The sequence below is a fragment of the Schistosoma haematobium genome, chromosome 1, assembly GCF_000699445.3.
Source record: "Schistosoma haematobium chromosome 1, whole genome shotgun sequence".
Classification (NCBI taxonomy): domain Eukaryota; kingdom Metazoa; phylum Platyhelminthes; class Trematoda; order Strigeidida; family Schistosomatidae; genus Schistosoma; species Schistosoma haematobium.
Genome location: NC_067196.1, coordinates 16,838,425 through 16,866,360, shown reverse-complemented (window position 1 = coordinate 16,866,360; position 27,936 = coordinate 16,838,425). Strand labels below are relative to the sequence as shown.

General features: G+C 36.7%; 1 protein-coding gene across 1 annotated transcript; it reads left to right on the top strand.

Annotated features, from left to right (window-relative positions):
• The first annotated feature begins 4,262 nt into the window (after positions 1-4,262).
• NSUN2 (tRNA (cytosine(34)-C(5))-methyltransferase) lies at positions 4,263-26,381 on the top strand. The gene is made up of 9 exons (XM_012945701.3): positions 4,263-4,415; positions 5,784-6,218; positions 11,051-11,397; positions 12,522-12,979; positions 14,003-14,235; positions 14,925-15,188; positions 17,314-17,609; positions 22,151-22,397; positions 25,001-26,381. The coding sequence occupies exons 2-8, from the start codon at positions 5,810-5,812 to the stop codon at positions 22,361-22,363; spliced, it is 2,220 nt and encodes a 739-aa protein (XP_012801155.2). The 5' UTR covers positions 4,263-4,415; positions 5,784-5,809; the 3' UTR covers positions 22,364-22,397; positions 25,001-26,381.
• Positions 26,382-27,936: the final 1,555 nt, after the last annotated feature.

Below are 27,936 nucleotides of genomic sequence, written 5' to 3'. Positions count from 1 at the left end.
TTGTAGGGCCAGTGAAATGTCACTGAGCCCTAGCCAAATCATCCGGCAGTTGGATCACTGAATGTCGAACAGATCGTCGCTCCTGCCAAGGTCATGTACAACTGACGCGCATTAGTTAATTGTATGTCATGGACTGGCCCATGCGGCAGTGGTCTTACTTTGGCTTGTATCTACTTTAACTAATATATTTCTGTAATAACGTCCTTTGTGTTGTACAGTCTTCAAAGCATCTATAGTACCTTGTTACGTCAATGGGGATAGTCCACGTAAGGTGCTGACCACGAGGTGTGACTTCGACGTTAGTTGGTTCGTCACACTATTCACGTCTAACTCGAGTAGGCCTCCAATCATTTCGACATAGATCATCTACGTTGGTGATCTACACTGGTGAGCAAGACTTCGAATAACGCAACCTATCACTATAATCTTTATTATTGTATTCTATACTTATTCTTTTTCATTTTTATCATCGCCTATGTTAATCTGTTACTGTGAACTTTCGTTGCTTCATGTCAATGTTGATTAGCATTTAAACCTAAATAATTCGTTCAATCGACAGAACTAACCAATCAACTACGATTATAATCGGCTATCGTGGTTCTTTAACAAGCATTAGCAGCATGTAAATGCTCCTGTGTAATATGTCTGTTAAAATATCAACCACTCGTGAGTATAGCCACAAGGCAACACGAACGCATATCTCCTTGTACCTTATCCACTGGTATAAATAAGACAAGATTAACTATCGACTATAAATTCATCTTTCTGCTTAACCACTATCCACTAGAATGTTCTGCTTTTTTTACCACTGCCTGCCTAATTTCCAATTGCTGAGTTCCATGGCCAAACAGAGGATACGAATGCTAGAAATTCACGTCTACAACGCTGTGTTAATCGAAAAATTTAATCAACAGTACCTCGTACATAATCCAGATTCAAACTACTGCCTACTTCATTACTTAAAGGCAAGGGTAACCCAGGCGAGTTTCATAATTTCATTAGATTATTTCGTACTATATTTATGATGCGTGATAACATTTCGTAGTTGCTTTCACGTAAACTAGTCATATATTCTGTCACTGCCGTCAAGTTTTAGTCGAAATCATGTACATTTATGACTCGTTAGTCGACATACTGTGGTAAAACATATTGCATGTACACGAGCACGCTTAGTCCATGTCCCAAGTACACATGTTGTCGTACTTAATATGTCACTTAACGCTAGGTAATAAGCTCTTTGTATCAGCCTTTTACGAAATGGCCACGTTAAATGTGTGGTCGATGACTTCCTCGTAAGCAAACTTAAGTCCTGGTGTTGTAGGGATAAAAGCCTTATAGTGGGAGAATTTAATGCACTGTATACAAATTGGGTAAACTTAGATGTAGGGTCACTGACGTCATTTGATTGCAAACTGTTGGAAACTACAGTTGCACTAGCTTCAATACATGGCATTAGAGATCCCACCAGATATGACTTACGAAGCTCCTCGCTTCTCTCGTACCTAGTCTTCACACACAGTGATGATGCCGTTCAGATGACTTTCCTACCACCTCTAGTGCAGAGTGATCATGCAGTCATCTTATTCAAGTTCATGGCTAACATGGCCTGTTAAACAGTTGCACTGGCCTGTCCTAACATATGGAAGGCAGATATGAAGGCGATAAAGTATGCAGAGTCGGCTGAAAACTGGATAGCTGACTCAGGGGCACCAGTGGAAGAGGTGTAGATTCATTTCAGGCAGCTATACAATTAGGTAACTCAACAATATATATGCTGAACAGTCCCAAAGAAGAAGCAGGGCCATCCCCGGATAGACCGATGTATTCGATGTTTACTAAGACAAAAGAAGAAATATTGGAACGTTGCCATCAGCCTTGATACAGCAAGTGCTATGGAACGCTAAGTTTATCATTAAAATCCAATAACCTCAGAAAAAATATTAAATGCAGTTGGCACAATCTGTAATCAAGCAGCCTAAGAGACTATTCTAGTACATAAATTACAGAACGAGAACGTAGCACTGGATTCCCAACTTAATTAAGGGAGTGTATCTGAAAAGATAGAGAATGATGAGGGCAAAGCAGAAGCTACTGCAAACTATTTCGGCACGGTTTTCACTTAGAAGCCTATTCTGGACGAAGAACTAGACCCAAATACAAAGTCAAAAATAAGTCTGCCCACCATGAACTTTGATCAAGACAATGTACTTCAGGCTCTTAACACCGTAGACACGGAAAAGTCAACAGGACCGAGTGAACTACACCCTGAAATTCGAACGAAAATTGCGTGATATATTGCAGCCCTACTAACTGTTATATTAAATACGTCACTTGACCAAGATGTGTTACCTATGGACTGGAAGGATGCAATTGTCACTCCAATACATAAAACAGGATCAAGACAACTTCAATCGAACTACAGACCTGTCAACCTCACTGGTGTTGCAGTCAAAAAACTGGAAACAATAGTCGAAAAGATCATAATGACATTTGTGGGAACCAACAACTTGTCAAACAAAGAACAACGTGGTTTCAGAAAAGGTTTATCTTTCACAAAAAGCCTTCTTGTAGCAAGGTTAGATTAGATTGGTTGGTCTAAAGAGTGGCCAGTGACTATCAACGCGGCAAGGTTTATCTACATGCGCATTGAGGATACAAAGGTATAGCATAGTGGAAGTGCCTGTAGCCGTGATCCGGTCTCATAAGGGTCTTGGAATGACAGTGAGTCATGATCTTAAGGCTACTGCCCGCTTTCAGGAAGTTTCATCTAAGGGGTTTAGAACCCCATGGACTTTAAGATGGAGATTCACCAAGTCAGATACTACCATGTTCACTACAGTATACACAACCTTAATGGGAACTAAGCTTGAAAACTGCGATCAGACTGCAGGCCTCTGTTTAGAAGATGACTAGGATATCCTGGGAAAAAGCAAAGGGCAGCTGCCCGATCAATCCCAGAACTCCGGGGTTTACCATACAAAGAGCGGCTCGAGAAGCTAGACCTTGTAAGGTGAGTGGAATGTCACTGGACCCCAGCCAAATCAGTTGGGTCACTGAACGTCGAACAGATCATCGATCCCTGTCAAAGTCAAGAACAACCAACGCGCATCAGTTAATCGTACGCCATGGAATGACCCATGTGGTGGTGGTCAAACTTTCGTTTGTAGTAATTTTAACTAATATATTACTGTAATAACATCCTTCGTGTTGTACGGTCTTCAAAGCATCCATAGTACCTTGATACGACGAAGTGGTAATCCACATTAGTTGCCGACTTCGAGGTGTGACTTCGGCATTAGCTGTTGGTTACACCACTACCGTCTAACTCAAGTAGGTCCCCAATCATTTGACAGATCATCAACACTGATGATCTACAACTTCATTCTTCTGTCCTATCGCAAATTCAGAGGTTATCCGACTTTCCTGTGTACCTTACTAAGAAGTGATTCTGGACCCAGTATATTCTCTCTTTTTCCTCCCAAATTTCAGAGGGCATAGCAGGCGAGTGGAAAAGCCAAAAACGAATAAAATACATATGGAAACATAGTACTCCCCACCCACTCCAAAAGGACAAGGTGACTTTGGAGCGTATCCAACGGCGAACGACGAAATCAGTTCGAGGACTCAAATCTAAACCTTACGAAGAGCGCCTCCATTCACCAGACCTTTACCCGTTAGAGTATAGGCGTCTTAGAGGTAATCTTCTGATGGCTTATAGCATCCTTAACACTTCTGGACATCCTCTTAAACACCTACTTAAGCTTAGTTCGAATAATAACCTAAGGGGTAACACCCAGAAACTGGAGACACAACATAGCAAAATGGAATGTAGACATGACTTCTACTCCTTAAAAGTTGTCAAAAGCTGGAATTCGCTGCCGGCCGAGCTAGTCCAAGCGACTTCTCAGGAGTCTTTCAAGAGGCAACTTGACCTATTCTTAAGGACCAAGGACAGCATCACACTATGACTTACCAATTTCTTTCCCTCTTTTATTGTTAACATACATAGGTTCCTGTCTGGAGGATTTGGTGATCCCCTGCTACTAGACACGGAAGCCTATTAGGCGAAAGCTTCTTCTATTCCGTCCACAACCATTTGAACCATTTATTTTCACACCGAGTCACCAATTTTTGGGACCTGTTACCCGAAGCAGTTATGTCCTCACCTTCAGTCGATACATTCAAGAGAAGACTAGACACTAACAGAAGCATACTAAAAAAGGAATAACATAGACCGTGGCCCTGTACACAAAACTGATTCTGAAACCCGAAACGCGCCGTATACGGTAGTGCAGCTACTAGTCCATGTGCTTCAACTGTGGCAAGTCATATTAACATCGGAAAGTCTGTTAGAATTAGGGTTAGTATTTAGGGTTAAAATATAATGTCAAAAAGCTATTCAGCTTTATAGATGGGTGAGTTTTGTGACAGGATCCAAGACTTGCTATCCTTAAATTCATTAGTTCGTCCATAAATTATAGTCTCACCATAATTTGACCGACACAGCTGTGCCAACCTTGGTAAAGGCTGTGGAAGCGTTTGTTGAGATAAATTTAGTGTATGTGCCGTGAGTCCTTATCTAAAAGGTTGTGGTTGTTAAATGTAAGGGACTACAACACTTAGGGATTATTCAACAAAAACACAAATTTATGACCATACAAACCCTGTATAGTTTCCTATCTTGCTAACGAATTACTCACGAATTTCTCATAGTATTTGTGGATTGGCTTATTGTTTACTCGTGAATGCTTATCTCTTAAGTATATTCGAAAGTTAATTGCATCAGAAATCAATTTGGTCATATGGTTAGAAAATGTGTGATTTGACTTGGCAAACCAAAAACTAGTCCGTGCATATGTTAGTAACTACTTTCCCACTAATCAAGTCATTCAACTTGAATGTTTATTGAATGTTATTTCTTCCACTCTAAGCAGATTTAACCTAATAGTGACTTTCGGAACTCCCAAATGTAAAAAACTGATAGTACAGGTTGAAAAAGTGCTTTCGCTCACAAATCAACTGGATGTCCTGATATTAGAATGTATTTATTTCTACCTTAAGTAATTTTAAAGTTAAATGTTAGGCTAATTGATTTGCGTTTACAATAACCAGTTACTATCAAATGCTTGCGAGCAAAGCTTCGTTGAACGATTTAAAAGCTTGTAAATGTTGTATTTATCCAATGTCTTATCAACACCTTCCTAGTAGAATCATTGTTCTTTTTCTGCATATATATCTTGGTTTGTCTTTATTGCGTAGGTATTTTTATATGACCACCAAACGTGTTACGCATTTTTCGACATATGCTTCTAATTTGCTTGTCCTTCGTACGTCCGAAATACGCACTCATAGCCTCCACTTTACCCCGTAGTCATCTAACCTCATCATAGGCAGTTTCTGCCGTACTTATGTTAAAACAACCTCAAGAGGTAAACTTCATCTCTTCCAAAATAATGTTTACGCACCAGACCTTATGTTTTACATGAACAGTACCAGATGTTAATAAATGAAGTCTTCATTTAATATATACTAACAAGCACTTGTAGTCTTTTCACATTATGGGATTTATTATCGTAGTGGGACCAAACTAATTATTAAGTTGCAAGTCAGGTATATTTGATACAAATAAATACTCATACAAATCAAGTTCGTTAAGTTATTTTAGGGTTTCTAGAATTGAAAAAAATCGCAATAGTTTACTCAATTGTTGAATTTGGCTCTAGTAAAAATAGAGAAACTGTTAATAGTAACTTACACATTGATTCGTTTTCTGTGTTGTATAGATTTGACTAAACATTATTAAAGAATTATGGGTCGTCGTAGACCGATATCACAATGCAGACAGCATATTAAACCTGAAATGAAACAAAATGAGTTGTTCGAAAAGTATTATAAAAGTCTGGGAATCGTTCCTGAGGATGAATGGGCAGATTTCATCAGCTATTTGAAAAGAGATCTGCCTATCACATTTCGGGTAACAGGATTTCGAGATCAAAACAAGGAATTATTACGACTTATCAAACAAAAGTATCGGAAAGATATATCTGAGATGCAACATTATATGTGTGATGAAAAAGATCAGACTAATGGTACTTTTGAATCATTACCTTGGTATCCGAATGAAATGGCATGGCAACTGAGTGTCAGTAAATATGCGGTTCGCAAAACAGAGGAACTCCGGACGTTGCAGCAATTTTTGGTGTCTGAAACAGAGTCAGGTAAATTAAACTTCTGCAACAATGTGTTCCTCTAAAGCTAACATAATTTCCTACTTACTGCTTGTTTCATTTTTAGGAATTATTGCTTTTTCAAATAAATTATCTTATGGAAATTGATTTACATCTCTGTACAACGAATCATCATCTAATTACTCGTTCTTGCTCAATATTAGTAGTTGCCTTGCAGTTCTCCCTACTGGTTTAAATTTAAAGCAGTTTGTTATTTACGTACAAATGACATTGAACAACTAAACCTCAAACTTCGATTACACCTGAGTTCGAAAATAGACCGTTAAGAAACCAAGCTTTAAATAAATTCGAAAAGAAGTCTAATTTTGAGGAGAATTATACTAAATAAAGCTGTTTGTGACAAAAAGAAGAACGGGTCTTTACCGTCTTCGCCGAGCTGTCTCTTAAGAGCTTGACAGTCCACCTTGCGAACCCCAACTAGGACTTAAGCATCCCTGGTTCATATTACGTTAAGTCAGTAATTTTCGGACTGGCGCCTTTATTTAATCTTTCGACCACTAGCGTTTTTTAATATACTCGCCTTAATCACCTCAAAGCCCCACAACTGAACCTGCATAGCATATGTTTTAAATACCTTAGCCAAATCTAGGTCCGAACCTTATCAACCAAATTAAAACCACTTCTTCATCCCGAACCACTACTAACCAATTAGTGTTTTCGCCACTAGCAAGCGGTGCCTTTAATATAAGAACTATCAAATGCCTTCCGTCTATAGATGTTCTCTACCGTCCTAAAGTTTATAGCCGTATGGTAGCACAACACTCGTGGTTTTTTGATAGGAAGACAAATATCTCACCTTTTAGTCAGAAATAACATTTTTTGTGCAGGGACTTTGTCCGTCACAGAACTACCAATCTGGTAAGACTCGGTATAGTTAATGTGATCGATGCCCTCGACTAGTTCAGTCTATAATGCCTAAATGAATATTATTCCGCACTAGTTCTAAAGTATTAATGTGCGTTTTGAAAAAGATAAATGAGTTACACACATTTTTTCATTGTTGCTCTTTAGTGTTCAAAAACTATATTTAATGTTTCGGTCTTTGCGAAATAGAAGTATTTCATTTGTGCACTCCAAAATTATCAGAACCCCTTAAACAAAAAATAATTCGTTACCGAGATGCCAAACGAGTTATTTACAAAGGTATATCTATGATAAAGATTAAAATGGGGAAAGTCTACAGCCTTGACAGACACAATTCAATATAGCCAATTCAAAAGTTAGTTTATTTCTAACTGTAACCTGATTAACGGTACCCAATTAAGTGGTATACACTTCTCGATAGAGTCTGTATGCAATAAACTACGGTATTAAGTAAATTTTTATCAAGTCAACATAACGATCATGGGAATTGTTTGACAATGAGAGGATGAGAGTTAGTAAAGGTGTGAGCATCAGGTAACACCGGTCACTTGTTTAGAACTATTAAGAAACGGGTTTAAAAGTCGATCCACAAGTTTAGATATTAGTATAATTAGGAGTAATTTATGTCTATTTAGTGGTTGTGTTCAAATTTCGGCCGCTAAGACATACTCAAACCTCTCTCCACCTATTTCGATCTCCGAAACCATGTAATATCACCAGCTCTCACATTCAGTATGACTCATACCCAAGTACTTAATGAATGAGTTAACTTAGTTTTTTTCAATCATACAGAACTAAGCATCAGGTGAGATTTAATGGATCACATCACATTTGTATCGATCATATCAGCTCATTTACAGTGGTTTTGTGTTTTGTGCATCTATTTCCAATAATTACACAACTATCTACACTGACTAACAGAATTCGTAATTCACATCATTACAACATGAGGTTTGTTGGGACAAAATACTGATTGCTTAATTCATCATATTAACCTAAACGTGTATACTAATCCATTGTTTTGAACCGTAAAAAGTGATTATCATCACACCATACGTTTATCTATCGTCTTATTAAACTTAGCAATTTTAGATATTTCAACCAGTACCGTTTAATCTTTGACGAATGGGACTCATCGTTTGTAGTTTCTGAAAGTATTGAGTTTTATTTACGTTTCTTTAATAGCTAATCTTCGCTTAGACATTGTATGTAAAGAATTATATTTGGGATAATTTCAGCTAACACTACGGGATTTGAATCGACCACTGCATCTCTATGCTAATGTGGTGTGGCAACTCGAACTGATGCACGTACGTACGAAGTTCTACGTTGTTACTGACTGACTGACTGAGCTATGAAATTTGAATGATTCTGATGTTCTGGTCTGAACTTCGGGGAAATAATCGAGACTAAATTACTAAAGAATAAATAAGGGACAAAACCACCTTGAAAACATGACAACTATGTTCAGCTGTTTGGTTTTGCTTAGTTAGTTCATGAAACATTTAACGTTAAGATCGTTTGCAGTGTGAGATGTGTACGGGTATGTGAATATGTATGTTATTGTTATTAGAATCCAGTAAAAAAATGATTCCTTTAGTTATGACCGAGTACATTAATCATGTTTATGTACTATAAACCTAAGAACACATGCTTAAAATAATCTGATCTAATTGTGTATAAATTAAGATTGGTTGTGGTGGTAAAAGTGAATAAAGGTAACTGATTAAGCACCCATTTTTATTAGAATCAAACTTCGGGTGATATAGGCGGGGGTGGACGTTATGGTCTATATATTTACTTGTTAAGTAGTGTAACGGTATTCTTGATCTATTCTCAAGTTTCTTGAGTTTTCCAGAGAATCTAGGAATATGTTTCAAATATTGTTTGCGTTCTTTCATCCTCACACCCAACAATCATTTACTGATTGTTTGTTCGAAATAAGACAACAGTAATGTATAAATTGTTTATTCCGGAAATCGACGCATCCTGAAAGAATCTAAATTATAAGTCAGCACAAATTCTGTCGGCGAAGGTCACAGTTATTGGGAACCTGATAAACAGAATTTGTAAACTTGATCTTATCTGTTAGAGCATAGGCGGATATGACGAAAAGACATCGTTTATCATACTGATTTCTTCTTACTTTGATGGAACTTTCTAATCTAACAGCACATAACTGACTGTTAATGGAGATCCAATCGATCATTGCTGCCTCAGCTCTAGCGCTTAGTGCGACACAAACGCCAACAAAACCAGACGAAGATGCCACACGGTCCCTGGATAAACTCACGTAAAACAAGCATTTCGATGCGACAGATAGAAAGCGAATTTGTAGTATTTCACTAGAGTCTTGAATAGGGGTCTCGGATAGACAACAGACGTCTATATTAAGACTTTTTAATGACATAACCAACTATCTGTTGTCCGATCTACATTAGTGTGACAACTTTGAAGGAAGCCAGTCTGAATGGTATATGTGGTTTCAGAAGGACTTCCAGTATTCGGTGGTAGCACTCAACTTTCGACCATTCAGTGACTCGAGATCGCTTAGATAGAACAGGGTTTCTACTATAGGCGAGCTTCTATATAAGTTGAAAAATAAGGATACACAAAGTGGGAATAAAAGGAAGTAGATAAGTGATGTTGTATATAAAAAATAAAAATGAATGTGAGTTGTTTGGATTTTGGTTGTGGCAAGAACAGTATTTACTGTAATTATTATCATTTCCTTTTTTGTGTGGGCTGTAATACTTCCCGGGTACCTAGACTGAAGCAGGTGGTTTTCTTGAGGACCGCTCCCCTAACCTTTGACCTAGAGGACTAATCCACAAGGCAGTGGGGCAACATTAGGAAATGCAGTCCCATATTAGTCGGTGACCAACAATAAGTTCATACGCCATTTGCTCCCTCAGGATCGTGTAGCCCATGTGCACCATTGGTTTGGAATCAAGGTTTACCAACTCCCCTAGGTGGGTGCTTCGTGTACACTAACCAACCCGGTTACAGCGCCTGACATTCGCTTTTTTCCCCTCAATTTCGTGAGAAACACCCTGCCGTGAGAAGGCAGTGAGTAGGACTTTCCTGGCAGTGGCTGTATATGCGTGGCCATATGAGAGCATCAATCAAAATGTTTACCGAGGGACTAGAAAAACAGTTGTCGTTTTGTACTGTAAGGAACATCGGAAGAAACAAAAAAGATTCCGAATACGGGAGATATAAAAGTTTCGAACTAATGATGCCATTATATCAGCATTAGTGGAAGTGAAGAATGTAATACCAAGGATGAGAAATACATCAAAATACTTAAATGTAAGGATGAAAGAGCATATAAAATACTTAAGACTTGTTCCTAGATTCTTTAGAAACCTTAGGGACTTGAGAATAGATCAGCAATAGAACTACAGTGATTGGAAATAAAACACCAAACTAAATTTGACGGAACCTAAATACTTGAGACAATTTCGATTATTCCCGTGAATCAACTTAGACTAGTTTGTTGAATGAAACAGAATTATTTGAATTTTGAGTGTTGAGTTTGAGTATAATTTACACATCATATTGTTTATACACAGGATGCTAATTTTTGTTAAACTATTTGTTCTTATTTTGACGAATGTTGGCATAATCGTTTGGTTCTATCTTGGATGTGACTCCAAAAAAACTAAATATTAGGACATTACTTAAAACATTAGTCATAACTGTCATGATTTCTTGTAATGAAGACTCATTCGAGTTTTCAAGTTTTTGTCACTGGTACTTTGTAAACTACTTTTTACTCGTTCGGAAACTTCAACTAGTTTTTATTTCAAAACAGTGAACAGGTATTACTTATTTCTTTTATTGGATTTGTATACACAGTAATGAATAGGGCTTACTTGTATATGCAACTGTATCTCACTTATTATTACCATCCAATTAATATTTAATTACTCTAGGTAACATCAGTCGTCAAGAGGCTGTGAGTATGCTACCTCCGCTTCTTTTAGATGTGCGCTCACATCATACAATCCTTGATTTATGTGCTGCACCTGGGTCCAAATCTGCACAACTCGTTGAATTGCTACATTCTGATGCAGAAGCAGTTCAATCGAGAATTGGTGTTGAAAATGCCTCAAAGTATGTTGAACCTACAGGAATGATTATTGCGAATGATTTTAATCAGAAAAGATGTTATATGATGGTTCATCAAGTGAAACGTTTACAAAGCCCTTGTGTTGTGATAACTCAAGAGGACGCTACATGCTTCCCACGTCTGTATATAACTCTATCACCAGATGAAAAGGTTTGTTCATCATAAAATCTTATAAATAATAAATTAAAGCAAATGAAACTGATAAATGAATTCAAATAGATTTTAATTTCGTATTCTTGCAATTTCCTGGATTTTTAGATTTTATTGATCATTACCTTTATTAGAGTGAATTACTCTTAATTCTTATTAACTTGCCTATTCATTTCCTGTTTTATGTTAAGAAAAACTTTGGTGACTGAAACGCTTAGTCACTGAACAATACATTGGCAAGGGAATATTTTGGCGGTTGACATGTTCTCACAAAGCAGTACTGAAGTGAACAATCGAATGTATTTGACACAAAATTACAGGACTTCTTAATAAAATCTAACAATCATAAAGTAAATGCTTAATTTGCAAAATGTCCACCAATTGTCTCAAAATGACTTAGACTTCATTGTTCTTGTATTTTCACACAAGTTGCATCCTGTTTCCATTCTTTACTGTTTGATCCTCTTGTCTCTCTGCTGCCAGACATTCTGTTCACGAGTAACATCATATACTACTTATGTCAATATAAGTAGCACACCACAGTGCGTCTAGTCAGATTATTTATGAAGATGTCAGTAATTTTGTGTTGCTACATACAAATAAACATTAATTTCTTGACGATTGCTTTCGAGAATATGGTGCTAAATGCTAGTTTCATATTGTAAAATTTATTTTGGAGCGAGTAGAACTTATTTATCTCAAGCTGTTTACTTCCTGAATAATGTCACGTAAATTCGTCAGCATAATCCACACACTACTTCATATCCATCGGACCCCAATTTAGTTACTATATGCCTCTATATAGTTGGCTAATAATTTTGATGATGTTCTTTCAGTTTTCACTGGAACTGCTTCTTTATCAAGATTTTGTTGAACCAATGTTTTACCTGTAATAAAGTTAATTGATATCTCAATAATCAATTTATTGTAACAGAAGTACTCGACTGACATATATCGGATGATTGTTGATACCCATCGTGAATCATATAAAAACAATTTAAATGTACCATTTCCCGAAAGACATTTTGTTACTGAACAGTATTTTATAAATTGGAGTAAGTTTTGAGTTAATTGTTAGCTTAATCTTTCCTGATTCATTTATAAACTTCTCGTTTGTTTTCCAGACTAGTCAGAAAGATTTGCGCCAACTAATGTTCGATCGTGTTTTAGCAGATGTACCATGCAGTGGAGATGGAACGCTTCGCAAGAATCCTGACCTTTGGTTACGATGGTCGCCTAATCTGGGTATTGGTGAACATCCTTTACAATGTAGAATCCTAAAGAGGGGTTTGGAGCTTTTAAGTGACCCAGTTGGAGATTCTACAAGCTATCCTCGGCTAGTTTATTCTACTTGTAGCTTTAATCCTGTCGAAAATGAGGCTGTTGTGGCCTCAGTGCTACACGCGTGTCAGGGAGCTGTTCGGTTAATCGAACCGGATCTTTTGGAACGAATATTACCAGATTCTTCTGAAAACAAGGATTCAAGTAGACGGAAATTTAAATTCAGACCGGGTTTAAGCAATTGGCGTATCATGGACAAAAAAGGAGTTTGGTTTACGTCATATGACGAAGTCCCCACAGGGTATCTAGACGTTTTAAACTATCCCATTTCATATTTCGCAGTAAAGTCTCTAGTTTTCACTATTATTACTATTATTATTATTATTATTATTATTATTATTATTATTATTAACCCCTGATTTTACATGGGACTAATAACATCTTCAAGTATTAATTTCTATTCTGATTTCCCTTACCCTAACGTATATCAAGATATAATGAAGGTATTCACTAAGATATATTGCATAATCTCTTGACTCAACCCTCTTTATCAGTATGCTTGTTTGATGGACATCCAGTCACTTCATTTTAGTCCACGAAACTCAATATCGTCTACGTTTCTGCCAAACTAATAATACCAGAAAGATACATGAAATCGTGATTAAGAACAGCAAAGTATGTAAGCGGTAGTGATATTTTCCGACTCCCTGCATCAAAATATTTGATGTATTTGGGTCTGAAACCCAGTGAACAGAAGTGAAATTCTTAAACATTCAATGCAAATCAATGTCTCGTTGTGGTTTGCATAATCTGTGATTTCCTTTACTGTTTTCCAACTCTGCAAACCGCACACGTCTAGGTAGGTTATTATTTCGTGATGCTCAACACAACCTCTAACCATTCTATTCGCAACAATTTCACAAGCCTGTTCGAAAAATTACCAGGAACGTTGCTTGTTTTTGGCGTTTTCCATTGATTGGAGCTTTTTAATAAATATCAATCATTGCCGTCTTCAGCATGACTGACCATTCACTCCTAACGTCTACTGCTTACAAAATAGATAATCGATCTTTCTTGTGTGACTCCGTTATCTCGTTAGTAAACCATATCCAGTTCACCTCCAGTTTGAGTCACTAGACAATCAATTCATAGCCAAGGGATAAGAATACCACTTTGATTTAATGATTTAATAGTTACGCCGTTCCATCACTTCGTTAAACAACTTTGTCTTCAGTTGCATTTACTTAAGCAAAAGATTTATTATTGCCATTAATGCTCTTAATAGTATCATTTGTTATTTACTTTTTACCATACAATAATTTAGCCAGCGGAGTTACATATGCCCTTCCTTATTTCCTCCATCTAATGTATCAGATCTACATTTGGAACATTGTAAACGTGTTTTACCTCATGATCAAAACACTGGTGGGTTTTTCATTGCTGTTCTAGAGAAAATTGCACCATTACCTTGGATGAATGCTACAAAGCGAGAGGTTTCTGTAAGTAGCAATCAAATTAACCAACCAGACAAACAGCTTGAACCAAAAGATGATTCAAGTAAGATTTGAGTTTTTGTCGCGATTGCACTGACTACACATTTTAAGTGTAATCAACCTGTATTATACATGTGTTACCATCAAAGAAGTATAATTGGAAGCATTTCAGTCGACTCATTAAAATTCTAGAAAGGTGCTAAATATAGGCACTAAAGCTCGGGAAACTATAAACATTTGGATTGTAAGTAGACGAAATTATTTTAAGAAGGTATAGGTGTTGTAGGAAAAACTGCTTTGCTTGTAAAATCTCAACCAGGGCTCGGAAACTGTGAAAACGTTTGTTCATTTTCAGCCGTCTATGGCATAAGTAGAATAATGATATTTCCTATGTATCTAAGTGTATCATATGAAAAATACAATACTTAACGTTGATACTATGATCTCGAGTTTCACATTGACTGTTCATGTTTGATTAGTGTCAAAATTAAATCTGTACTTGTATGTGATTTAATTGTATTACGAGTAAATAGATTCAAAGAGATGTCCCAAATTATTCAAGTGTGTATTCCATATAGTGTTGTCATATTAAAAAGTAAGTTTGCAACTTTTTCTTGTCCATTGTTTTGGACAGTCACAATATATTAGTTCAACCTTAGATGTCATTTCCCATCACCCTGTTTAACTAATAATTCGCTTGCATCTTCATCTATTATCTTTATTTACCATTCAACATTTTTTTCTTTTACCAAGGACCTCCATGTGTTGCTAAAAAATCACGTATCTTTCATGAAAATGGATTGACTTATATAGATTCTACTTTGAATCCAATTTGGTTAACAATTCGTGATTATTATAAAATGAAGGATAAGTCATCTTATAATGGTGAATCATCTTTGATATCATTTTGTGCAGATAATCTACTTTCACGTTCTGGTGGGGAAGGAAATCGCTGTCGCCTTCTCTACTATACAAATAGTCTTATCAAAAATATGGTATCGACAAATAAGGAAAGAGGTTAGTTTAATACTTCTATATGACTTACCGCTAAAAGTGTTGATAAAACATTTTAATTGATAAAAAGTACCAGTAATTAAGTAGCTATATTTCACTGATTGGTCATACAGTGCAATTCGGCATATTTCCTGTCATTTTTAGATCGAGAACTTTTAAGCACATTTTTAACATTTCTGTAATTGTGTTTTCGTGAACTATTCTACTAGCTATTTATGGCATAATTAAGCTTTTGATTGGTCAGATTGATAACCTAAAATGATTATTTCTCTTATCATTCATTTCACGGAATATTACAGATCAGTCGAACCCAAAAGATTCATTTCTTGTGGTGATAATAATAATAATAAGTATTACGATGCAATTTTATTGTGTTCTGTGGTCCGATTTTAGTAACTGACGCACGCTCTTACACTTAATAAACCAGGTATGTATGGTTTAAGTCGAAGACTCCACGGAACGTTCCGTTGTCAGTAATCGGATGAAATTGCATACAACTCACTTGTTACGGAACTGATTCACATACGGACATATGGGGGTCACGTTCGGTAGGCAGACAGTTTGCTACTCCCAAAAGCCTGTTCAAAATTCCATTTCTTACCTACCATACGATTACTTCATATGTTAATTTGGATATTCCAAATAACTCAATCGCAAGTCGAACCTATAATATTTTTGTACAGTGTGAATACATAAAATCACTGAATCGAGATTTATTGATATCATGGTAAAGTGTGTTTTTTCGGCTGTAAATGCTGTCTTGACATGATGGTCGGACGTACTTGATAACTCAATAGACCTATAGTGATTGAAATACTTGTTCCTTCAACTCTTACTACTGACCCTACCAATGCCCAACGGCAGTAAGATGCTTCGTCCAGATACTCAGAATCCCCAACGATACTAATTTCTCACAATGGAGGAAGGAGATCTCTGTCTCTAAAGGTAAGTGCAGAACTAATGCACCTAAACTACTGGCCAAACTAACCGTTTGTGACCGGCTTCAAGCAACTGTCCTTTGGGCACGGTGGTTACGCTCTCAGGTTCTTATGACTACTCTTAATCCAGATAACATTTTATTCTTGATATGAACCAACCTTAACCGTAAGCGAAGAACACGTCTTAACCTGGTGACTACCTACGTAGAACAGAAAGATAGCATCATGAACCAAAAATTGATTCCAGGTCTTCAAGGATGATGGTTGAGTTCTAACAGTTAAGTTATCTGAGATGCTAGCCAAACTTTGTAGACCAGACATAATCCCTTCTGACTAATTTAGATCACTGTTCATTCCAGTCTGTAAGAAAGGTCCTTAAATCCTTTTGTGCTTACTACAGAAAAATTGGTTTTACTAATATAATATCTAAAATACTAGCTCCCATCATCATTAGATGTTTGAATGGTCCACTAATATAGCAAACTCGATAAAACCGTGCTGATTTCAAATCTAAATGATCAGATAGTGGCTGAACATGTTTTACTTGTGCTCAATCGCCGCCTACGTTAATAGAATGTTAGCAATAGCTTGGAAGGAAACTTGAGACAACAAAATGCAGAGGGGGCAATCACGTGAATTCATTAACTGTTCAACTGAGTGGCATCCGTAAATGTAGACTACCTGGCTGGGGTTTGTGCAGCAGTCTCAATCTGTAGTTATAGATGTTGGATGACATAACTAAGAATCAATCAGTCGGACAGATACATCCACGCTTCTTTACTTTCGTGTCGTGTATTTCTCGAATCCAACCTTTCTTTTGGAACAGTATTCTCCAATGTTTGGTCTTTCGTTGAGTCATTGATATTACTATTATTTCGATTTCGTTCCAGCTAATCTTGTTCATCTCATCTGAATGTTCCGATTTGGTATTAGGAGTCATTTGTGACAGGCCTTGTAATGACTGATGATGTAGTTATCCAAATCAATTTAATTACTGAATTTTTTTAGTTCACTTCTGTCTCAGTTTGTATAAGGACTTAGTATTTACCAAAATAAGTCACTATCTTTCGAATTTTCAGTCACAGTTATTTTAATTACAATGAAGAAATATATTTATTAGGGACTTCGCTTCAGTCATACTTTAAGGCAGATGTATCTTATTTCTTTACTGAAATTCTTTCCTTGTTTAGGATTGAAAATAGTCAACACTGGTGTCCGAATATTTTCCTCAGTTGAAGATAAACAATTTGAAGGATATCGTTTATTACAAGATGGAATTGAAGTAGCTGATGCTTTTATACCCTTATCAAGCGATCGTCGTGTTCGTCTCACGTCAAATGAATATTGTGATTTAGTGTTACTTTTAAAGTATGAGATGCCATTGTTAAGTCTTATGACTGAATCGACTCGTCGTCAGTGTGAAAATCTATCACCTGGTCCAATTTTAATTGATTATACACCTAATGTTACTGACTTCACAAGTGATGTAAGTTTATTTTTTAGTATTTAAGTTGTGTTTTGTAAAAAAAATCGCAAATGTTATGAGTGTCTTAATGATGGGTTAACTAATGTTAATTTGCAATCTAAATGTGACTATCCTTAGTATATACTCCATCAATATTTTCTGTCGACACTCCAGACTACTAATTAATAGTGTTATTAACAGTGTTATTAATACAAAAGCTAACAATATATTTAACTCAGTTAGTCAGCTACAACGTAGGACCAGGCACATATATGCATCGGTCCAAGTTGCTATACCTCATTAACACAACAAGATGGACACCGGATTCATAAAAGTAGTTAATTCAAAGGTGGTAATATACAAAAGAAAGATTGTAATAAGGACATAGTACAGGAAGAAATAATTAGTTCGTGGAAAGAAAGATATGAAGCGATTTTAATCTCTTAGTTTAAGGGAAGACAGAGAGTGTATACACCGACGCCATTGTGATCGATTCTGAGCCATGTCACCAAGAGTCTCCAACCATTGGTTACGATAGTCACGCGGACCCCAACCAAGTAGTCTGCATCTCCCAACATGGCTCAGACTAGAAGTTAGTGTCTTCAAGCACTGATGCCACGTTTTGGTTTGGCCGCCCCTAACTTTCTTCCAACCATCTCCAGCACCGGTTATCACTGCACGTTGAGATAATCGGTGTTCGGGCATACGTAACACGTGGCCAAACCATCTCAGTCGATGAAGATTCACAACCTAGTCAACTGATTTACCATCATTCCCTAATATCCTGCGTCTAACCTCACTATTACTTACCCGGTGATCACAGCAGACTCCAGCAATATTTCTAAGGCATCTGTGGTCAAATACTAATAGCTTACGAGTGTCTTCTACTCTTAATGGCCATGTTTCGCCGCCGTAAATTAAAATAGAACGGACTGCCGCGCAGTATACTCGTCCTTTTATTGATAGACGGATATCTCGCCTTCGCTATAGGTGACGTAAGTTTGCAAAAGCCAAACGAGCTTTTCGAATCCGTGCTGAGGTTTCATCAGACACCAACCCATTAGGGCTGATCAGACTTCCAAGATAAGTGAAGTTGTCAACGCGTTCGACTACTTCACTCCCTATCCTTAGTTCAGGTGTTGACGCAGACCAGTCCTAAAGCAACAACTTGCATTCAGAGGGAGAGAATCGCATTCCAAACATTTTGGCACTGTTGCTTAGTGCTACCAAGAGACTGCATTTTATCAGCGTCTTCACCAAACAGGACTATGTCATCTGCCTATTCTAAGTCGATAAGTGGACCTCCTGGATGGAGATCAATACCCGAGAATTCAGTTGACAAAAATGTTATTTCCATCAGTAGATCTATGATGGAGTTAAACAGAAATGGAGAAAGCGGACAGCCTTGACGGACACCACTTGAGGTTGCAAAAGCAGATGACAGTTCGCCATAAGCTCTGACTCGACTGGTAGTGTTCGAGTAAAGAGCCTTTACAAGGTTTATGTACTTCTGGGGTACGCCTTCCAATGACAGACACTGCCACAGAATCTCGCGGTCTACGGAGTCAAATGCTGCTTTCAAGTCAAGAAAGACCACCATTGTCGGATGCCGATAAGTATGCCTATGTTCTAGAACCTGACGACTGGCGAATATGTGGTCGATGCAGCCACGACCAGGTCTGAAGCCAGCTTGATTCTCTTGTGTTTGCAGTTCACGAGTCTTAGTTAGGCGTCTGATAATTATCGAGGCTAGTATTTTAGATACTATATTAGTTAAACTAATCCCTCTGTGGTTGTCACAGGATGATTTTAACCCTCTTTTATATATTGGGACGATAAGTGATTGTGACCAGTCAGATGGAATAACGTCTAACTCCCAGATCTTAGCTAAAATATTAGTCAACCTAATCGCTAAAATTGGACCACCATCCTTAAAGACCTCTGGAGTCAATCCATCTGGACCAGCTGCCCTTCCTCGTTTCAGATTAGCTATAGCCTTTTGAACTTCTGCTAGAGTTGGGGGACCTACTTCAATGTTCCATTCACACTGTCTGGGAATGGAGGGTAGTTGTGGAGTAGCTGAAGGCCAGCTGAACTGTTCTCTGAAATGTTCCGCCCATCGTTCTAAACGTCTGGACTGGGAGCAGATGAGGGTGTCGTCTTTTTCCGAAATAGTCTGACTCACACTTGACTTTTTAATTCCAGTTTCTTTTATTAGTCTGTAGAGCTGTCTTGAGTTCCCCATAGCCGCCGCCTTTTCCATCTCTTTTGTTTTCGTTGCCCACCACTGCTCACGGTCGCTCCTGAGACTTCTGGTTAACCTAGATCTGATTTGTTTTCGCTCTTCATCGTGATCAGAGCCTGATGGAATGAGCTTACGAGAATCCATCAGTGCAATAGACCTAGAGGAAATCCATTGGTTCTTTGTAACCCTGTGGTTTAAATCACTGATAGATGTCACTGCTGTTTCCACAGCTGTTTGTATATCTTTCCAAGCAACATCTAGGTCATCCTCGTTTGCAGGACTACCTAATTGTGATCTCAGTTGTTCCTGGAACCTACTTTTGGTTTTCTCGCTACTCAATTCAGTTCTAGTGCATCTTTTTACTGTGGCTGTTTTGCGTCCAGTGAGGCGCAAGCAGATGCGTGCCCGTATTAGGGCATGGTCGGAATCCAAGCAGGTATTCCACAATGAGCGACAATCTTCTACCGACCCTCTCCAACGATGACTGATGGCAATATGGTCTATTTTAGTCCATCGTCGGTTTGGTGTAGGGGGTCGCCATGTTAGATGATGTCTCTCCTTATGCTTAAAATTTGTGTTTGCTAAAAATAAGCGATTGTCTGAGCACAGTTGCAGCAGACGATCACCATTATCTGTTCGTTGTGCCGGAATACTAAAATAACCACCTAAATGCCTTTCCGTTTGGTTTAAACTTCCTATCTGGGCATTAAAGTCACCTGCTACGAGTACTATGTCTGAACGTTTAGCTTTCTGAAGAAGTTCAGATAGTTTTCTGTAAAATTCATCTTTCACTTCATCTGAGCTGAAATCGGTGGGAGCGTAGGCAGAAACGACAAAAAGGCAACGACGTGTGCCCCTATCCTTCTGAGTTCTTACGGAGCGGTTTAGCCGAACAGCACATAAACGACTGTTAACGGGGATCCACTTTAACAGTGCTTGTTCCGCCCTCATATTTAGTGCTATCCCTACTCCTGCCAGTCCACGTGAGCTGGCCGTCAGGTCACCAGATACACGGAGGGTGTATCTCGTTGGCGTTCCGTCTTGCCGAGGTGAGGTCAAGTGAATGACCACACTGGGAACCTGTATGCATGTTTCAGAGACACAGCATACATCAATGGTACGAGATTCTAGGGTTCTAGCCAGGGAAGCCTGTTGACCGATTTTACATAGGGTTCGTACGTTGAAGGCTCCAATGTGTAGTTTGGAGCGAGGTTTCAGTAGACCTGGGACAGTGTTTTGAGCACTAAAATCGTTGGCCGTGGTGACACTTGAGGGGAAGCCGAAAAAGGAAGTTTAGAGGTGAAAGTCAATGTAGGAGGAATAATAGGAATTGAAGAGGGAGGTTGATTATGAATACAGTGGTCTTGAGTGCTGTTAGAGGTATGAGGGCGGTTATCACTTCCCGATTGCCCACACCGTGGAAGGGTTTTTCTGGAGGTGCCTGAAAATGAAATCGGATTAGAGGTGGTCTTAGTGACCTGAGAGCGTGACCCCAGTGCCCAAGGGACAACTGCCTGAGGTCGGTCACACACGACCTTTTTATGGGTAAATTTTGTGTTAGCTCCGTACTTGTTGAGACCTTGCGGCCGGAGACGGATATCCGTGGGATAAGGCGAGGTGTGCATTTTTAGGGTCGACCTTTTCTAACCCCACCCCTGCTTGTGGGAAGGCAGCATCGCTGTCATGCTGGTTGTCTGAAGGAAACACCTTACTGCCGTCACACTTCTGTACAGTCAGCAGTACGACTTCGCCTTCGGACCCTAGGTTTGTTGCTTTTAGTCTTACCGCTCTTCGACCGACCTGTCTGACATGGTAGGACCTAGAGGAACGGTTGTTCCAGCCAGTATAGCTCGGTTGCTTCATCACGATAGGCAAACCCGACCACCACGTCAAGGTAGCAACAACGGTCGGGAGACAAAAGTAGGTGTTGTGAAATTTTTAACCCACCGTTCTAAGTGAATATGTCAAGAGCACTAATATTCAACCTTGTAAAGCAAACTGTAAAGGTTATATTTTCTTACGGTCTGGAAAACTTTCATAAACGAGAATATTCGCAGGATAACATCTGGACATATAATAAAATACAGGTTAACGTTATATCATCTTCCAACTTGTATTTACTAAAAATCAACTGTCTGTCACCACTGTCTCGTGTTTCTTACTTATCCACCATTCTTCTATTGCAATGTGTGTAACTTACATACTCTATCTCACACTTGATTTTAAGATTATATTTTAGTATACACATCAAACATTTTTCGTTAAGTCACTTAAACTGCTTATCTGTACCTTCTTTAAATTTATATTGATATAATAGGATGAATCGTGGACATGTGATAGTTTACCTCGTTGCAGACTTGTATTTTCTGGTTGGCGTGGAGCTAAAAGCATACGACATTATATCGGACGTTTTGAACGATTACATTTCATGAGACTAGCCAACATTGAACCTAGTCCGTGTATCATGGGACACACCGCTAAGGAATTAGTAGCTCACGTAAATTCTGAATTCAATGAAGATGTTGAATGATTGGTTCATTTGTACACTATTTCTGTGATCAATAGTATGTACCAATTTTTACTAATCAAGATACACGACCTTATGGAAATAAATCTAGAGATGTTTTTTTATCTTTATATAAGATTTATTATGAACAAAGGTCTCTGCTTGATATCCTTTTCAGCGTTTTTTTTGTTTATTGGGTAGTTAGATCAAACATCACTCCCAAACTAGTTAAATGAATGTAAACTTGTCTGCTGATAATAATAACTTAAATCTCTATCTTGGTTGATCACGATCGGTACACACAACACAGGTTTTTTAATTACAATATCTTGTTAACAACTAGACTATTTGATAGTAATTTCTTTATCCTACCGTTTTGGAGGAAATATGAAAGGTAGAGTGCATAATTTCAAATATAAAACCATATGAAATTATAGATCTCTGGTAAAGTATATTCCTTTTTAAGAGTATATTTAAAACAAATTGCGATTTCTAACTAAGCCAGTTGAACTTTATTTTTGAACACTCCCGTTAGGTTGAACGAAGCGAAACAGTTTATTACTTCTTCCTCGCGTTAAATAAAATATTAACAGTGGGAATAGTGGAAATTCAACTCAAAATTTAACAATGTTTTTATAACATAAGGCTATCTTTCTGCTTTATGGTTCGTCGCATATGCTTTTTCTCTGATCTATCTGAAAGCAAACATGAAATTTGTACAAATATTCGTCAATATTAGAACGGATAGTTTGACAAAAATTGGGCACCGAGTATAGAGAAGTCATTATATATGAAAATTATAGTTGAAATAATCTCAGCGATTCAAATTTAAAATAAGTCTAACGTTTCATCCAATCAAGTTGTCTGGAATTCTTCAGGGTAATAATCAAATTCATCAAAGAAATATATAGCGTTTAACAATCAAATCTATACTATGCTAATCCAATCATATTTGGATGTTGATTTTAGTAAATAGGACAATACAAGCCAGTTAAATGCGAATCATTTGAAAAGTCCACGATGTGAAAATAAATGACTGAACGAATTGTATGTGTGTATGTATGTGTAAGATTGAGTTCTTAATAAGGAAGACCAACAGGTTGGATTGAATAGACTTTTGTCTAAACTTACAGATAACAACTAACCCAAAGAGGTTTTAAAGATTATTATAAATGAAAGAAAAACTAAACTAGAATACACAAAATAAGGAGATTCATGTTAATCTGTTAAGGTTTCTTTTGCGTTATTAAAATCTAGAAAACTATGAAATTCTTTGAGATTAATGAATTAGAGAAAATTCCAGACAATGCAACTGGGCACGAAAAAATAGCATTGGTGTCGCGTCTTCATTGAATTCAAGAGGCTCATTATTCTTTATGAACTTAGCAAAATGTCAATCATTAACGAATGTTTTAACATGAGAAAGGGATTAGAAAAGCCACGGTTTATTACCCAAACTTGTATCTGTTAGTAATAGTACATAAATTTCGCTAATACTATAATGGAATGAAAAAAACGTCAAGATGTCTTTGACAATATTTATTTTACTCAGTCCGTATAAAATCGGGTTGGGAACGTGTCATCATCTGATTGGGACAATTTGGGAGTTTGTTATCAGTCTTTAAATGATACTTCGTTTCCAAAAATTTATGACTTCTGTGATCATCACCAAAGTAGAGATTAAAGATGTTTGCTATGAATGAATGTTTAAAAACTTATAATAAAATAATTGATCTATACGTAATATATGAAGAATTCGACTATGATTAAAGAGAATATGAAGATTTTCATATGCTGTACACATCCTTCTGAAAAGGTAACATGTAATTCGTAGAAGTAATGCTTAGCAGCCATGAACCATATTGAACAAAGAGTAGAATTTGGATGAACAAAAAATTTACCAAATAAAGTGAATTCATCTCATTTCAAAGATCATCAGCTTTAAAGTGCCTTAAGTTATAAATAGTAGTATTATTGTATATGCTTTTATATACATTAGTCAATGAAGTTGAGATTGGCAAAACTATCATAAGAACTGGAAGAATAAACAAAATCAGCTATTAAATATAGTGTCTTGGATTGACAAATATTTATAGGTTGAAAATGCAGTGGTGTAAAGGAGTGAATTCATAACTAATAATTCGAAAACAACATGAGACAGTCAATGAACCGGTAATTATTCAATCAAACTGGATAGTTGAAGTAAAATATTGAGCGAACGATCGTGGATAATCATCAAGTATCATGTAATTAGTAAAGTCTCATTACTATTATCGTTTTACTATGACAAAGAGAGGTTTTCCACATTTTCCATGTGTACATATGTTAAGCCAAAAGTGTTTCATGGCGATGACCTCTTTAAACCTTCGTTTCTTGCTTGCCAACTACTTTGTGATATCAATGTTTTGCCTACTGTCCATTAAAGCTCTAGTAATTATACTTGTGAACACTTCCTTTCAGGCATAGATGTCGAGGAAAACATGTATATACTGTCCTCTCAGTCCTCCCTATATACTTGGTACCACAAGTTCATGTAGGTCCATAAATCCATTACAATCTTGATACTAAATAAATAAATAGGAGTTTGCTGAAAAATTTTCAAATTAAATGCATAAACATAGAAAGTAAACATAATAACATTTCTTCGTCTTAAATGGTTAGGTACCAAGAAGAATTTAAAGGATATGATACTCTTGACATCAGCAAATATAACCGAACAAAAGATACCACCTATTCCAATCCATACAAACTCAACATTGAATTCTGTTACGTTATTTTTTGAAATTAAGATTTCTACGTTGGCCTTATTGAACAAATAATCGTCAGACTAATTGGGTGATGCCTGGAACTTTATTCGAGTAAGTTTCTATTGTGATTTCGTTTCGTCATCTTCATTGAACCGAGAATTCATCTTATGCTTATTATGTTAACTGATTCAGTCGACGTCTTGATGGGATGAGACAACAACTACATGTTTGAGAAATTTGTTTTACTACTAGTAGTAGTAAAGTAGTCTCATCAAACTTTCGAAAAGAAGACTAGATATGGCTCTGGTAAATTTAGTCAATTTTAAGGTTTCTATTCTTCTTGGTTATTGCTTGAATGAGACTTCACGAGTGCTCACGACCTATTCAGAGATCCAACTCATAGGATTCAGGTCTCGTGACAAGTACCTAACCGTTACACTACTGGATGGATATCAGATTGTACACACTCCCGACGTCAGTCAGTTTATTATATAGCTCGAAGATCATTCATCGTAATTGGCGTAAACTGTTTCAGTCTTGTATTTGATCTCCGCTCGTCACTCTTAACTAGAAAACCAGGAACTTTTCTCAATGTGAGTACGACTATAGTAGTATCAAACAAGTTTTGGGGAGATTAATTTATGGGTAATGTTTGCTACTAGTTAAAATCAGTTGGCGGATCTTTAAAAGCAGAGTGGTGAGTACTATTGAGAGGTTCTATACTAGAAAGAAGCAGCTGTTTACATACCTAATAAACTCCTTAATAACTATTTCTGACCGCTCAATTTGATCATTTTGATGTGCAAAGCCTAGGGACAATTTTTCAGTTTTGGGTACTCTGTAGGTTGAAATATTTGCTTATTTTAAAATACTGTGTTGAATTTTGTTACCAGCACAAGAAGACTTATCATTAGTGTTAAAAATAAGTTTATTATAAAATGTATTTTCGTTTACGTTTTACGTGTCTCTATGTATCTATTTTTAACTACATATTAGAATAGAGCTTGAATAGAATCTAGTTTTAAATAACACTGTTCATTTATATGTCCTTGTAAACTAATTCTAAGAGAGAAGTAGTACCATCTAATTAGTGAAGAGTTAATATCTACAAATAGGTAGGGAAAATAGTAAGTAATCACCAGTTGTCATAATAAATTTGAAGTCTAAAAGGAGTTGGTTATTTTATGTCATAAGAATCAATATGTTGTGGTCCGATTATCCGGGACGTTTCTGCAGATTAAGTCATTCAATCAATATCATACATATGAAAAGGTGTACAATTAATTATTATCATTGATGAATAAAACAATCAATCACATATTAATATATGAATTTCAGTTCCCACTCAATCTTCACTAGCATTAAGGCTTTTGAACTTACACTAAGAGAGCACTAACAACAGTTAAATTTATTCTATCTAGACATTTTTATGAATTAAATTTAACCTTACTGTCATTTAAAATGTAATAATCAGTCAATGCTTGATCAAATTAATTTATAAATATCACATTTTTGAAATATATTCTGTATTCTCCCATAGACAAATATCTTTAATCCAATTGGTGTATCTTCTCAAGAGTAAAATATTACAGTTCACCATCCTGTGGTTAAATATTTAAATTTGTCCACCCAAGTATCTATGAGATGGCAAATACATACGTTTACTAAAATACAATAATCTTATTATAAATATAACAATAAATGGATAGTAATCACCGATTTCATGTAAACAATTTCATCTTGGGAAGTATAGGTGTATTACCTATATGAGAATCCAATCGATGGGGATCTTGTGATAAATGTGACGTGTTTGTACTCTCACAAACAAGAATTGATTGGTCATTGATTTTAATGATTGGATTTTTGTTTCAAATAATTATTGATCCTAATTACTATGTCACAAGGTATAATTTATACGAACATTTGTCACTAAGTTGGATCAATCAATTATTCGTGTAAACTATACATAAGGTGTTTATATTCTGAATTTTTCTGGAATAAATTGTTATTTTTTAAACTAATTACATAGTCTAATGGTAAGTTGTTCCACGACAATATAGACGTTTGACTAAAAACAGTGTTGACAACTTTGTTACTAATGCTCGGACAATTATATTTACAACTTATATGCATAAATAGATAATCGGACTGACCCAAACGGTTATATATAAGTGATAACTTTGAATAGATTCACGTTGGTCCTGAGGAACTAACCATATCAAACGAACCATACTCACGAATACGAAGCATACTCATGAATATTCCCATACCTGATTGACGGAGATGAAACGGAGAGCATCACATTGCTTAACCACACTATCTGCTCGAAATAATGCCCTCTCTAAAAGCTCACAAATACAGTCCAGCGAATAAGTAAAGCATAGAGAATATGACATTTATGCACAGCCGAAATTCTTGGAACCCAGAGGTTCAGACTGACATCATACATTTAAAACAAATATGGGAAACCCCTTTCCTTACAGTTCTCTGAAGAAGGATGTTACCGATTTCATTGCAATTTAATTGTAAATTTACTGTCGGTCTCAACTAAATGGTAGATTTGAGACGCAATTATTCCTACAATTTTTCTCCTCGAGTTATCTTAATACGCGTATTCATAACGTCCTGACTTCAGGATTGTAAACTATGTGACCTCCGCAACAACTACCCAGTTTATTTTACAAAGTATGTGTTCAATCACCACTAAAATACTTCACTTTCATCCCTAGAAGTATTCAAACCAAGGATTTCATTCTGTTTTGCTTTCTTAAACTTAGTATTTCTGGGACCGATTACACATTAGACTAAAAATCCAGATGTACTAAGCTGAGACTTGGTCCTTCAAGAAAA